Below are 15,070 nucleotides of genomic sequence, written 5' to 3'. Positions count from 1 at the left end.
CATCTTATTAAGGGGTATAAAGTATATTGATGAACTTTCATTTCAGGTCGTCAATGCACCTGATGTGACACACGAAGACGAGGTCCTCCTGACCCATGTGGATGCCGCAGCTGGACCTTCAGCCAGGCCTGATGATGACATCCTGCAAGAGCCACCTCGAAAGAGAAAATTCAAGTGGACCAGACAACCAGAGCAGAGGGATGATGCCTATGAGAAACTGCTGAGCCGTGAAACGGAGAGGGCAGAGATTCAGATCCGTCTGGCCCAAGAACAACTACAGCTGTGCCGGCTTCAGCAAACTGAAACCTCACTGAGAATTCAGCTCCTCAAAGCACGCCTGGATGATCCAGCTGCCTTTGAATGAAAGTTTTATTGTTGTTACCCTAGTGGGAGTTTTTTTTTAAAGTACAATTTCATTATGATTTGATGTCCTTTATGTATTTAAAAATATAATTAAACATTATAGATGTCTGCAATGTGGTCTCTTGTCTTCCTTGTATTATTTTTCATGTCCACTAGATGGCGATCGGTAGGATTAAAGCACTGATATTCAGGATTATGTCATCTTGAAAAATCGTAATCTGGATCAGGCTGATCCTATCCTGAATTGCTTTGAACTCCAGGGACAAAATTTGGTCCGACTTGTCTGATCCTGGATCACAAAAAATGGGATTTCAAAATCTGATCGGATCTGATTGAGATTAAAAGTTTTGAACTCCTGGGCCCTGAGCCTCAGCAAATAAAGAAGAGATGTAGATCACTAGTGGAGAACACACAACTGACGAGCTGCAGCGACACAGACACATGCTTGGGAAACATTTAACAACAAGCTTGTAGTATTCAAATATTATAAATACAATAAAAATAAAAATAATTATTATTTTAGATTTCACACTCAATGACCCACTCCCTGTACATGGTTCTTATTTTGTGTATTTATGTGCTTTTCATTCTTCTGTAGTGTTGAAAGACACTGCTATTCCCCACAGGAAAATATCTTAAAAGCCTTTTAGCTGTGGAAGTTGGCCTGTCTCTTTGTTGATTTTCCTAATTATTCTGTTTATGCCAATTAGACTGCAATCTTCCTTCTTCCGAGTCACACTGATATTCACAATTCAATTCCTCTTGTTTACAGAAGTTTGGTTCTGGTGTAGGGACCCTGCCTCAGCTTGAGCCACCCGTTGTCCAGGTGGTGGTCAGCAATGCCAAAAACCAAAACCAGCAGTCGGACAGCATCCTGCCCCAAATTGCCAACAAGGGGGGCCAAAAAAACTATCAGTCACAGCCGGTGAGGCGCTCATACACCAGCAAACCGTAAAACATCCACAGTCGCTAATATATCACAAATTTGATAGATAGATATTGAAAACATGTCGAAGGTCACACTAGTGTCTTAATCTTGTTTTGCTCGTAATTATAAATGGACTTCCTGTGTGTCTGTTGTACAGGATGAGAGGCAAAAGCCCGCTCAGCAGTTCAGCATGCGCTTTGGTGCAGCAATGGATAAAATGTCCGTCTCCCGCAACAGCAAGATTTTCAGCAACAAGCTGGAGAAAGAGAAGGCATTCGAGGGACAAAGGCTACCCATGTCCCCCATGGGTATGTTATTGCAGATACAAATAGTGTATCACAGAAATGTTATTCCATTCCATTTTAAATCTTTGGAGGGAGTTACATCACAAACATATAACTAACTAACTATTTTTGATGCCTTTTAAAAAAGCTGGCATTGAAGTCAACTGTTCACAATTGTCTGCTTTTGGCAGAGATGTGATCAATAACATAGTGACTCACCCCCTCCTCTTTCTTCCTGTTGCAGAGGCACTGAAGAACTTCAAGGACCGGATGACAGAGTTTGAGCAGGAGGAAATCATGGACTACGCAGAGATCTGGTTCCTTGGTGCCGGCTCTCAGAAGATCGAGGGTTCCCAAGGAACACCGCAGAACAATGGATATGATGACGAGCATGGAAGTTACGTCAGGGTAAGGGTGGTCTGTCACAATCATATCATTGTTTTAATGTAGTGTGGTTAAGTGGTTACGAGTAGAGACCATTTAGAAAAGACTTCCTTGTCACTTATGACAATTGCTTTTTTCAAACTATTGTTAAATGTAAAAATGTGATACATATACAAGGTTTGTGGTTGAAACTCAAGCCTGGCATACAAACTTTTGTCATGGAAACAGATACATCTTGGACTGAAAAAGTGAGGCTGTTTTGAGTCTCCCAAGCCTTAGATGTAAACAGTTGCTGAAGTCAGCTTTGACAGAGAGAAGGTGATGAAATGGGATTTTTTCTTTATGGAATTTAAGCATTTCTTTCATGAATTGCCAGCAAGAGCTGAAACTCATACTGTAGCTACTAAAATAATGTAATCTACACACGTATGATTTTGTATACAAAGTGTTCAGTCATAAGTTTAAACAGATAAACACCATAGTTCTATAAAAGTCAGCAGCTTGATGAACTACAATTCTGCAGACACACAAAGTATTTGTAACTGCCTAAACTAAACTATACAAGACAAGATGCCTTCATGTGATCTTAATCCTGGAGCTGCAGACATAAACCCACAGCCAGTCTGTTGGTCTTCATTGTTTAATATTTGGCACAATAAACTGAACTGAGGTCATCATCTGGGATAAATCCGGTGACTGACAGACAGGTATGTGTTATGTGATATGTAATGAATGAGCTGTTTAGGGCTGAGTGACTGTCCATTGTGTAGACTCTCATTGAGGCTCATCTCACTGGCTTCAGCTGGCAATCACAGTTAACACTGCACACACAGATCAGTGTGAGGAAGCATGATGTGCATCCTAACTGTATTTGAGGAAATACTTTAACAAAACTATTAACAGTAGCTATCATGCACACATTTACCTGAATGTATTACATTTATATTTACTTTCAAAAAGCAACTTTCATCTGATTTGATAAATGTATTACTTCCGGACATATACATGAAAAACAATCTATTCTTTTTAAAGTAAATCATTTAAAAAATCCTGTTGTTCACTATGAAGTGCCAAAAAAGTTTTAAGTACACATGTTTTTATTTATTTTTTAATGGTGTACATTAAAGATGATGATATATACCGAGGTTATAAGTCTCTTCAAATATTGACTGTGCTCTCCTTCTTGCTCCTCAAGGTGCTGCATGACCATATTGGCTACAGGTTTGAAGTGCTCGAAGTGATCGGGAAAGGCTCCTTTGGGCAGGTCCTCAAATGTCTCGACCACAAGAACAATGAGCTCGTAGCCATCAAGATGATACGCAATAAGAAAAGGTACACAGAGATATTTCATTCTAGTTCACAACTCGCTACATTTGATTGAACCTTTCCTAGAAAGTATCTTCAATTTACTTATCCAGAATATTTTTATAAAATACCCCATTTATTACTCTTGTATTTAAATGACGCTATACCTCACTCTATAGATAAGTAATTTCACAAGTCACATTTAAGGAGTTATTTTTTTTTCATTCACTTGAGGTCTGACACTGTTGTGAGGTTTTCCCAAATGCCTGTCCCGTGCTCACTTTACATTTAACGAGTCTGCCAAATCGCTGAGATCATGTTTTAGCATGATAGAAGTCGACCCCCGGGGGTGTTATCTTACCTGTCCTCATTCCCCCAGGATCACTGGGGCAGCGGCTGACACAGTGATCGTAAAGGTCATGTAGGTTCGCCGCAGCATCCATCGGGTCCTACCGCCACTTTAATAATACAGAAAACAGATACTGTAGAGGGAGCAAACTCTGCCCTGCAATAGCTGATATTATCTCTTCCAGGAGAGGAACAAAAACCCTTTACATAAAGGAATGTTTAAGGATGTTAGGGTGTTGTGTGCTGGGAGAAACCTCTGCAGAAGAGAAAAACATCAGCAGATATTTTCATTACATATATTCTAAAAAGATTCCAAGCATTCTCACCACTTTGGAATCTAGGATCTTGAATAAATGTATTTATATTATGCTAATTTTCAGGTTTCATATTTGGTGTGCCTCTACTGTGACATGTCTCCATGCTTTAATGTTCAAAAAGCTATTTATTTTTCTCATAGTGCCTGTGCTGCAGCACCTCTTTTCACCCTCTGTCTGAAACCAGAGCCCAGTCGGCTCTGATTGGTTAGCAGGCAGGCTCTGTTGTGATTGGTCAACCGCTTTTACATGTCCCGGCCCTTAGCCTTTCATGTACAATGTGTTGGAGTTCTAGCCAATAGAAGTGTTACGCTGTGATGTCACTATGTCACGGAGGTAAACAAAGACTACAGTGGAGGCGTTTCAGGCAGGAGGGAGTGTGTGGGAGAGAAACTCCCTCTGGAAGGAACTTTGGGATGGTAGCCTTTGAAGACCATTTACATGCACAAAAACCTTTATAAAACACTACAGGAAAAGGTACAATCCCAAAAAGCACAATACCCCTTTTTAATTATTCTGCCAGCTTAATTCTTGGAAATAAAATTGAAAGAAGAATCTCAATCACGTACTTTTTAATTTCAGTTAACTAACAGCTTCTGTAAATGTGTCTGTAGGTTTCATCACCAAGCCCTGGTTGAGCTGAAGATCCTGGATGTGATAAAGAGGAAAGACAAAGACAACATGCACAACGTCATCCACATGAAGGAGTACTTTTACTTCCGAAATCACCTCTGCATCTCATTTGAGCTTCTCGGGTTAGTACAATCATGAGTTATCACATTACTGAATAATTAATCTGTTGATCTAGCCTATTCCGGGTAAGCCACCTTCCTGAGAACAACAACACGCTTAGATCACTGCAACTTGTTATCAAAGGCTCCAATGACTCGTCTCTTTTCCAGTAATACTATGTGACCGCAGGCAATCAGGAGTTAAGTGATCACCTGTGTACCTTAAGGTGCTGTTTACACGAGAACGCAAACGGTTGTATCCGCTACTTTTCTCTTTCGTATAGCCCGTTTGTTCACACTAGCCCGTAACGGAAACGCGGAAACGCCCCCCCAAACGATAACGATAGATCTGCAAACGGAACGCTCTGGGGGGAAAACGGCTCCTTGTGTAAGCCCTTTACGATCATTTCCTGATAACGATGAAGCCATAGCCCCGCCTCTCCCCACCTCTGCTGCTCACTGTTGTAGCAGTGGCAGTAGCTACTGTTCGTTTGCGTTTCGTATGCATTTGCGTTTGCGTGTAAATGGGGTCTAAGCCTCCGGTGTTTTGGGAACTGATACCCATCTGAAGCGACAGCGTTGTGTGTATCACTCAGGCTGAATGACCTTTAGAGGACGTCTTGGACCGCCACCTTGTCTAACATTACTGTCACAGAATCCTTTAGTTAAGGCCTTGATTAGGGCCCTATCTCTTACCCCCTGTTGCTTCATGGTGTGAAGGCTCCAGTTACACACTCTGAAGAAATGTAGGCTTATTAGAAGTAGCAAAAGGTAGTAGGAGGACACATTCTGGGTCTCTGTCCATCCCTCTAAACGTGAGCACATTCATAGATTATTTGAGTATTCGCTTGACAGTGGACGTTATATTAAGGGTGATGTAAAGTGTTGGGGGACTTCAGATTTAGCAGCCTTTTTTCTCATAATTTAGTTAAGAAACAGTTGTTAATATTTGATTTAAAAAAAGGATGTGGATATGAGTCCTAAACCATGGAAATAAGTTAGAACTTTAGCATTTCTGGGTTCTCTGGTTGTGAAGTTATTAGTTTTTGGTTAGTTGCCTGAAATAAGAGCAGTCGTTAACACATGCTTTAACACGGCTTAGTTGAATACTATGATTATCCGAGGGTGTTAATACTTGATAACACACCACTGCTAAGCAAAATAATGACCATTGCTAAGGAGGAGGGAGGAAAGCGCTAAGAAGACAGAGCGTTGGATATCAGAGAAATCAACAGAAGAAGGCAGACAGGAAATAAACACATACAGACACACGGTATGGGCTCTGGCATTGTTTAAGGACCAAGTTGTTGGTTTATTTAGTATCGGTCGTGTAATAAGTGGAATAATGTTCTCCGAGGCTTTCATTAATGAAAATAGAACACCCTTTGTGTTGGGCTCCATAATCAGCCAGTCAGGTGTTCTTTTTTTATTAATGACCACCACATTGCACATTATCCCTTACTGTGCAACATCATCACGCTGAACAGGAGTCCGCCTATCGTGAAGGGAAACAAAACCAATGTTTGTGTTTTAACAGCACTGTAAGCTAACCATACATCCCATTATGTTTCTCTCCTCAGGGTGAACTTGTATGAGCTGATAAAAAAAAACAACTTCCAGGGCTTCAGTATCGCTCTGATCCGCCGCTTCACCCATGCTCTCCTGCGGTGCCTTCAGATGCTACACAGGGAGAAGATAATCCACTGCGACCTCAAACCGGTACTCCCACAGAGTTTCTGAACTTGGTTTTTTCATGTATAATTGAGACACAATTTAAAATATAGTCATCAGAACCTGACTTCTGAACAAAATCCCTGTACCGCTGTTGGCAATTGTACTGCAAAGAAATCCCCAAAAATAAACTATGAATTTTGCTCCATCTTGTGGATGAGTATAATATTGCATCAGCATTACATATAAGCAAATAGTTTGAACTTTATGTTTTGCTTCTGCTTGTGAACAGGAGAACATCCTCCTGTCTCAGAGAGGGCCAGGTAACATCAAGGTGGTGGACTTTGGATCAAGCTGTTACGAACAACAAAGAGGTAGGGGCATGAAACTCAACTGAGAGAATATTTAACAATATGAACCATGTCTGGATATGCTGAGAAATGCTACATTATGAGAACTTATATCCATCACAGTCTCTTCTGTCTCTTCCATTAGTGTACACATACATCCAGAGTCGTTTCTACCGCTCTCCCGAGGTCATCCTGGGTCACCCCTACAGCATGGCCATTGATATGTGGAGTCTGGGTTGCATCCTTGGTGAACTGTACACAGGCTATCCTCTCTTCCCAGGAGAGAGCGAAGTGGAGCAGATAGCCTGCATAATGGAGGTACGACATGGAAAGAGTTGTGTGCCCATTTTAAATGTGTTTGTTTTGCTCACAAATGTAAATACAGAACAATTTTCCAATATGGTTGTTGATTTGCTCCAGGTTGTTAAGATGTCTAATATTGTGACTCACAGGTTCTTGGGATGCCTCCAAATGATTTTGTTCAGTCAGCATCGAGGAGGAGGTTGTTCTTCGGTGAGTATTTATCTCTATTTTTGTATCTTTTTTAATATGTCTTGTTTCCGTAGAGATAGGATTACTAATGTTCTCAAAAGTTAAATGAATATCTAGGGTGGGACTTTGCAGAAGGTGTGAGATAATTCTGTAGATGAAGAGATGATGAATCTGAACTGTGTTTGACAATTGTGATCAGACTCCAAAGGAAACCCCAGGAACATCACGAACAGCAAGGGGAAGAAGAGGAGGCCAAACTCCAAGGAGCTGTCCGCTGCGTTGAAAACGAACGATGTTTTGTTCTTGGACTTCATCAAACGCTGCCTCACGTATGTTCACATCTACTTTCTTTTATCTGCAATGTGCTGGATGTGACTTTTACATTAAGTTGGTACTTTATTAAAGATCAAATTGAAATTTGCACTTGAAAAATTTAATTATTTTTCTGTGTGTTTCAGTTGGGACCCAAACAAACGCATGACTCCAGATGAGGGGCTACAGCATGAGTGGATCCTGGAGGGAAATTTCAACAGAGTCCGGCCAAGAACCAGGTCGACAGTGAAGAAGGCCTCAGACAGTTCGACCAGCAAGCCTGGTAAGAGTACAGTCCACCTCATCGTCTTTATTAAGGAGCATTTTGAAGCAAAGTATACAAACAACTATAATAAAGCAAAGTCCTACTGGTACCAAAGTAGCAGACATATCAAGATAATTGGTTTAAATTAACCTGAGCCAGTAGGGTGTGTTAGCTCAGTCCAGAGAGATTGGCTTGGGAACCGAAAGGTCACCGGTTCAAGTCCTAGAATGACCTTGATACCAGGATGGGTTAAATGCAGATTCTTCTTATTTATTTTTTTATAATTTCCCAAATTTGGGAAGAATAAAGAATCTATCTATCTATCTATATATCTATATATCTATCTATCTTTAGCTACCATTTAATGTCCTTTGTTTCTTTTGACAGCGGAGAAGTTCAGCTCAGACAGCAGCGCTATGGACAAGCTGAAGAGAGACGGTTCAGCAGCAAAGATGGCCCCCGCCGAGCGTCTGCGGCCCATCGGGGCCTCAGCAGAGGAGGAGGTGTATGAAAATGGTGATGGCAATTGCTCCACAGATACCAAGAGTGGAGAGAGGCCCGTTCACATCGTCATCCAGCCTCAAGAGGAAGCGGGCACGGAGAGAAAAGATAGCCAGGAGTCGTCTCAGTGTTTGCCCCCCATCATGTAACAGGCAGAGGGAATCGTGCTAAGATCGTGACAAGATGTTGTTTAGGCTCATAGTGATAGAGTTGGTGAAGTCATAGTAAATGGACAGCTGAGAGAAAGTTGCATTTGGTTGTCCCTGCACACAATTTAATTTATGAGAATGTATGTTCTCATTTACTACAAACACTGCCATGTTGCTTCAGTCTCTACGTGACGTCACAGAACAACATGCATGAGTCGGACTTTCACGTTTGAAAGAAGTGGATGTTTTCTACGGACAGGTAGAACAAAATATGTTTCCACATATTGAAACTAAATATTGATGTATACGGGACAAACTGATCATCAGCAAAGATGGACATCTTCTATTTATGGTTTTAAGTCGACAGCTACAGTGAATTATTTTATTCTGTGGAAGTCAACCAGTTGTACTTTTTTTATGAAATACTTAAGATGCAGTTGCAGGCTATATATATTTTTTTTTAATGTGTCACAATTGTTACTCCCCACACAAGTATGCATAATGTTGAAATTAGATCAAATGGTTTAAATCCTAATTCAAAGTACAGCATCAGCTTTTGGCTGTTTCTCTCTCATGTATTAGTTATTGGATAAACAGGTTAGTCAATAAACACTTTTAGTTTCCGTGATAAAAAAGTAGTAGACGTGCATGGGTATAAAAGCTACCAAATCTTTGATATTCTTTTTATTCTTTTTTTCCTTTTAGACATTTTAGCATTACTTCAGTAATGGTAAAATATTAAGAGAAGTGCGTGCAATAAAGGCTGAGCCAAAAAAGATTTTTTTAATCATGTTGACAAATACAATTATTGTCACTTTTTAATTATGGAATGCAGTCGATGACAAGTAGGTTATTGATAATTTAATGTATTTATTTTGGAATATGTTTGATTCTATGTTTCATAGTTGTTTAACATCTGCATTCAACAATCATACAATATGTATTTGTAATAGAACCTATATATATATATATATATATATATTTCTTCTGTAATTTCCTATGTTTGTGTACTATAAAACATATTTTAAGAAAATATTTCAGATATTTGTTGAGGGTTTAGACAAGGTTTTACTTGTTGTGTTGTAACTGTATGAACATATTTGTTGTATGTCTGCGTTATTCATTTTTTATATTAGAAACAAAAAGACAATCCTGATCTTGATAGTTTGTGCCTTGCAGTATTAGGAATCTTGCACTTTATGATGTGTGTATACATTCAGATTAGAAACAAATCAAACAGACAAGGGTTCAGACCCTGCCAGGATCCCTTTTTCTAACGTTACAAAAGAAACAATTATGGTAAACATTATTAACCAGCTTTTTACAATTGGTTTAGGTCTTTGTGCGCCAACAGAGAAATAGTGTATATAGACCCTTGCCCCTCACTATCCATAAGCCGCAAGATATCCCAGGAAGTTTGATTGCAGATGAAATAGCAAAAGTGACGTTATAGTTATATGAATTATTATGTCTTTTTGTATTTTATGATCAAATAAAACGTTGTTTCAAAGAACATATTCTTCAATATTTCCTTATTCACTTTTGTGTTTTTGTTTCCTTGCTTCAACTTGAAATGACACTGAGGCATCGATGGCACATTATTAAAATCTGAATCACTTGTAAGCTGGTTAGTTTACAAAGCCTTATTATCATTATATGATTTATTTGCAAGTATTTAATTTACTAATTTGTCTCTCAATATCTCAATAAAGCACCTGCCTCGATGTAAACATCTGCAGCTTTCATTTTGCTCTAAGCAGCAGGAGCTCTGATTGGCTGGTACATGTTAAAGTGCTGCCACCTGCTGCTGAGTGCAGGAACAGGTGATGACAGTATTGGCTTGGACCTTCTTTACTTTCAAATTATTCAGTGCATCAAAATTACTATTTTAAAATAGCTTTTATAGAATTTTGATTAAATATATTCATTATATTTAAGGTTGCAAGAGTATTCTGGAAGCACACATATTCCACCATTTGAGTTCAGTCAGAAAATATAATGTCAGAAGTATGGGAATAGAAAGGAATAGAAAGCAAAGTCCAATGCCCAATGCCCATGTTGTTTAAAGCATTTTATTTTAAAGTATTTTCATTGTTAAACCAGAGGCTGCATGTTAGTGTATTTTTGATAGCGTACCTTGTATTGTTAAGACAGCACTTTTCATTTTTAGACTGTCTCCGTGTACCAGTGGTGAAGTGACGCAAGCGTAATTTGGCCCACACGATATGCCGTAGTCTGAAAGATGGCGACCTTAGCGCTGGTTAGCCGTCCTGCAGGTGTCCTTCCAAGGATTGCAAGTGAGTAATGTAAAATCAGTACGCATTTGATAACTACAATAAAAACTTAGAGTATTATGGTGTGATTTAAGATCTTTACACATGCTTTGCCAACCCAGGCTCACAGTTAGACTACACACTCTGCGATTGAGTGACCTTGCTAACAGGCTCGGCTAGTTACCTGCTAGCATGGGCTTTAGCGAGCTACTAGCTTACAATTGAACTTTTTGATTATTTAAAATACTATCAGCTGAGTTACTTTACCATATTACCACCCAAACCTCGTTATGTGTTGTAAATTGAGGGTATTGAGTTACGTTTGGCAGTGCTTTAGCAATGTCCTTTCCAGTTGTCCAACTTGACGTGACGTCTGATTCAGTGGCTCAAAACATGACTGAACGTTACAGTTTATAATAAACATACAACCCGGGATCTAAACATTACGTAATAACATATCTGTGGTTTTACACTAACGATGCTGATAATAATATGCGTCTGTACAGTGACACTGAGTTACTGTTTGTTTCCTCTCTGCTCACTTTACATCACAAGGTTTCTGTTTGTAATTGTATTATTCGTAAGTAGTATAAGTAAGCATGGAGCCTTAAAAGACGTCTTCTTCATCTGCTCAGTGCATTCACCAGTTTTCTATATCTTATAGCTAGTTTTGTAGTGTGTAGTGAGAGAGAGGGAGAAAATAATAGTGGCGAAATACCATAACAGTGCAATGCTCAGCGTAACGATCTGATATCAAGGCTGTAGTCTGTGGTGAATGTTAACTATATTATGTTACACAGAATAGGGTTTTTAATTTCATATACATTATTACATTAAAAACGCCCTTCTGTGTTTGTTATTATGTATAAAAACAATAATAAACTGTGATCGATCATGATTCATCTTGTTTAAAATACTTGTATTTTTATTTTGGGGGAGGTAAAACACATACGCGTGTGGTGTTGTATATAAATAATTGCATGACAAATTTGTAAGGGAAATCAAAATGTTGTGTAACTAAATGACACGTGATATTTGAAACCTTTGCATACATTTGGACAATTTCCCCACACTTGGCTATAACATCAGTAAACCCACTATCATGGAGAACAGCGGTCATTTCTGTAAAAGGTGCGATACACAGGCTGAGGTTACACAGAGGTAGTGCCATGCAATTTATAGTAAACATCCGTGCTGGAATTACAAGAGGAAGTTTGGGTCAAACTTGGTAATTAGATTAATTGGCGTTAAATGTAAACGCGTTAAGGTTTCCAGATGAATCGCCGGCATTAAACATTGACAGCACTATTATATTTATCAATAGATGGATAGATATACAGTATAGATAGATAGGTGTGGTTACATCAAAGAAAGCATCAATAACAGTTCCACAATCTTCAATAAAAAATCATTTAAAAAATAAACATAACCACCATGAAGTTCGGTTGAATTGCTAAATTAGATTAAGCAATGTGTACCAACTTCATTGTCAAGTTGTAGTCTTACCACCGGATGTGTATGAAACGCTGCCTGTGTCCCTCTGCAGGTGGCTGCTCCCCTGCTGTGTTGTCAGCGGCCTCCGTCACCTCCGTCCAGCAGAGGAAGCTCCACCATGCCGTCCTCCCCAAAGGGAAAGGAGGACGCTCCTCCTCCAGTGGGATAGCGGCGACGGTGTTTGGTGCTACAGGTTTCCTGGGGCGATACGTGGTCAACAGGCTGGGTGAGTCTAACATGTACGGTGTAAATATGGATGTAAAATATCTTTCCACTCGCTAATATTTACTTCATATTTAACACATTTGTTTATTTACTTTATGAGCTGGTGCTTTAAAACTTCCCCCCATGTTTGCTATATCCCTGATAAGATATCATCTCAGTTATGACCATATGTTTTAAATTCAGTGGTTTACGAGAACTGATAGGTACTCTAGCATTTTATTTTAGCTCTTGATAACCAGAGAAAAAATGTAAACAAATCCTTTAAAAGGGCACATGCATTTTATTTTGAGCCTTTCACTGCAGTTCATTTAAATGTCGGTATCTTGTTGACCTATTCAAAAACAATTTACCCCTGTGTTCTCCTTTTCTTAGCTCCTTGCGCAAAGATTTGATTGTATGCGTTTATCAAATGATGATTTGCAGGTCGGATTGGCTCTCAGGTTGTAATCCCTCACCGCTGCGATCAGTATGATGTCATGTACCTTAGACCCATGGGTGATCTTGGACAGATCCTTTTCATGGTAAGACCAACACAGACACACAGGAATCTTGCTGAAGTATTCTAAATAAGTATTTGATATAAACACTTTGGAGCCTGAAATGAAATGCAAACACGTTATCTCTGTTCTGTCTCTTTGCAGGACTGGGATGCAAGGAACAAAGACTCCATCAAACACGCTTTGGAGCACTCTAATGTTGTCATCAACCTGGTGGGCAGAGAGTGGGAGACAAGGTATAGTATGTTAAAATATTATCTAAGGATGCACCAGTTGCACATTTTCAAGCCAATACCAGTGTTGAGCATAACAATTCAGCCAATGCTGACGTTTTTTGTTGTTGATTTTTATTCTTTTTTTGTGCCAGGGAAGTACATTTGTAATATAAGCCCTACATTACATTTACTTTGAATGATCACAAATTCAGTCAAACAAATGTATTAAACTAAAATGAATAAATGTTGTGTATTTACCTGGGACAAGTTAAATGTCATGGCCCTTTTTGTATTTTGTTCTAGTTGCCGATGAACTGCCTATGCATCAGTGCATCCCGAGATTTATGTTATATTTTGTTGTACACATGAACAATAATCAAAGCTGGCTTTGTGATGTTGGTGATTTTTGGAGAACAAAGCTGAATGGCCATGTAAATTGAAGGAAACATTCACATGCAAGTATTTCTCCTCTTTTTGTGTGAAGTAACTATCGCTTCGAGGATGTCTACGTGAGCATCCCTCAGCAGATTGCCAAGGCAGCCAGAGAGGCCGGCGTCACCAAGCTCGTCCACATGTCTCACCTCAACGCCGACTTACGCAGCCCGTCCAAATACCTCAGGAACAAGGTAGAGGGTTGTTTCTCTCTCTGTCAATTAGTACAAAGTGTATCTGTGTCTGTGGCATGTTGGATGCATGCCAGTAAAAGGTTAACCTGTAGAAATTTCGTTCATCATTGTGAGTTATTTTTGTTGACTATAGGCCGTAGGAGAGGCAGCAGTGAGAGATGAGTTTCCTGACGCGATCATCATGAAGCCCTCGGAGATCTTTGGCAGGGAGGACAGGTTCTTCAACTATTTTGCAAGTAAGACTATTGTTTGTGAGTGATAAGGCTTTATTGGTAATGTGCCATTCTCTGGCCCTTTCTCATTTCATCAATTCCCCCTCCTCGACTCCTCGGTCCTCCGGTAGTGACCCGGAAATGAATTTCAGTGCGCCATGTTGAAGGACATCTCATTTCTCTAAATGCAGTTCGAGGATCGAGCGTCGAGGAGGCTCTCTGGAGGAACTATAACCGAGGATACACTGATGGATCCTCCACGGCTCCTTCATGGATGCATTTCCGGGAACAGAGCAGGGTTTCCGTTGGTCGGTAATTACATTTTAGCTGGTAAAATTTTATAAAAACCGGTAAATTCAAAACCTGCCGGTCAAAATGTCCGATGCTCCGATCGATTGGCCGCCGATCATTATCACTCTTAATAGTTTGATCTGTGCTCTCTATAAAGGCCGATCAGGAGAGCTGGATCTGATCGATATGGACATAAACGCGAGTGAAGTGTAACCGGACGCCAGAGAGAGAGAGATCAGGGGCCGTATTCACAAAGGATCTTAGGGCTAAAAGTAGCTCCTAACTGGCGAATTTAGGAGAAACTCCTAAACATAATGGGCGTGTCAGTCTTAAATTTAGGACTCCTAACTTTATTCACTAAGAGCAATTCACAAAGTATTTTAGGCCTAAAAGTAGCACCTAAGTTTAGGAGAGCTTAAAAGTCCTCGAGAGGACTCCTAACTCAGTAAGACCTATTCACAAAGAATCTGAAAATGGCTGCGAGACGAAATGTTTTGGAGACAATGGAAGACTGTGAATTGATCAAGAGATATAGGCTAAATCGTGAGGGTATCAAACTTGTTGTGGAATTAGTGCGGGATGCAATAACATCCCCGACTAACAGGAATAACCCGATTAGTCCGGAAATAAAATGTTTGGCAACACTACGATATTTAGCAACAGGGAAAATGCAACTTTGCAATGCCGACGGTTTAGGAATATCGCAACCATCAGTCAGCCGTGCCATAAACCAAACCATCAACGCGCTCTCTAGACCAGGGGTTCTTAACCTTTTTGACCTTGAGGCCCAATTTTTATAGTACAAAGTGGCCCGGGGCCCATTAAATATTAACACTGTAT

The 15,070-nt window shown here is 39.8% G+C and overlaps 2 protein-coding genes across 2 annotated transcripts; both read left to right on the top strand.

The window, feature by feature from the left end:
• The first annotated feature begins 1,130 nt into the window (after positions 1–1,130).
• dyrk4 (dual-specificity tyrosine-(Y)-phosphorylation regulated kinase 4) lies at positions 1,131–9,910 on the top strand. Its single transcript, XM_010790914.1, has 12 exons — positions 1,131–1,288; positions 1,449–1,599; positions 1,820–1,983; positions 3,155–3,291; positions 4,541–4,681; positions 6,238–6,376; positions 6,621–6,702; positions 6,824–6,996; positions 7,131–7,191; positions 7,370–7,499; positions 7,629–7,765; positions 8,135–9,910. Exons 2-12 carry the CDS (start codon positions 1,482–1,484, stop codon positions 8,395–8,397), a joined length of 1,545 nt encoding a protein of 514 aa, XP_010789216.1. The 5' UTR covers positions 1,131–1,288; positions 1,449–1,481; the 3' UTR covers positions 8,398–9,910.
• A 677-nt stretch (positions 9,911–10,587) lies between these two features.
• Positions 10,588–14,014, top strand: ndufa9a (NADH:ubiquinone oxidoreductase subunit A9a). The gene is made up of 6 exons (XM_010790913.1): positions 10,588–10,694; positions 12,217–12,390; positions 12,813–12,910; positions 13,031–13,122; positions 13,586–13,727; positions 13,861–14,014. Exons 1-6 carry the CDS (start codon positions 10,640–10,642, stop codon positions 13,984–13,986), a joined length of 687 nt encoding a protein of 228 aa, XP_010789215.1. The 5' UTR covers positions 10,588–10,639; the 3' UTR covers positions 13,987–14,014.
• The last annotated feature ends 1,056 nt before the right edge of the window (positions 14,015–15,070 follow it).

Source organism: Notothenia coriiceps, unplaced genomic scaffold, assembly GCF_000735185.1.
Source record: "Notothenia coriiceps isolate Sejong01 unplaced genomic scaffold, NC01 NC01_scaffold00034895, whole genome shotgun sequence".
NCBI lineage: Eukaryota > Metazoa > Chordata > Actinopteri > Perciformes > Nototheniidae > Notothenia > Notothenia coriiceps.
The sequence above is the reverse complement of the archived record's forward strand: the minus strand, read 5'-3'. Positions and strand labels throughout refer to the sequence as shown.

What these genes read in the sequence shown, in the direction of transcription:
- ndufa9a (XM_010790913.1), top strand. Translation starts at nt 10,640, where the DNA reads ATGGCGACCTTAGCGCTGGTTAGCCGTCCTGCAGGTGTCCTTCCAAGG. An exon ending in TGTCCTTCCAAGGATTGCAA is followed by an intron (nt 10,695 to 12,216) that starts GTGAGTAATGTA and finishes GTCCCTCTGCAG; the next exon opens with GTGGCTGCTCCCCTGCTGTG. An exon ending in TTGGACAGATCCTTTTCATG is followed by an intron (nt 12,911 to 13,030) that starts GTAAGACCAACA and finishes GTCTCTTTGCAG; the next exon opens with GACTGGGATGCAAGGAACAA.
- dyrk4 (XM_010790914.1), top strand. Translation starts at nt 1,482, where the DNA reads ATGCGCTTTGGTGCAGCAATGGATAAAATGTCCGTCTCCCGCAACAGC. An exon ending in GCTACCCATGTCCCCCATGG is followed by an intron (nt 1,600 to 1,819) that starts GTATGTTATTGC and finishes TTCCTGTTGCAG; the next exon opens with AGGCACTGAAGAACTTCAAG. An exon ending in AGCATGGAAGTTACGTCAGG is followed by an intron (nt 1,984 to 3,154) that starts GTAAGGGTGGTC and finishes TTGCTCCTCAAG; the next exon opens with GTGCTGCATGACCATATTGG.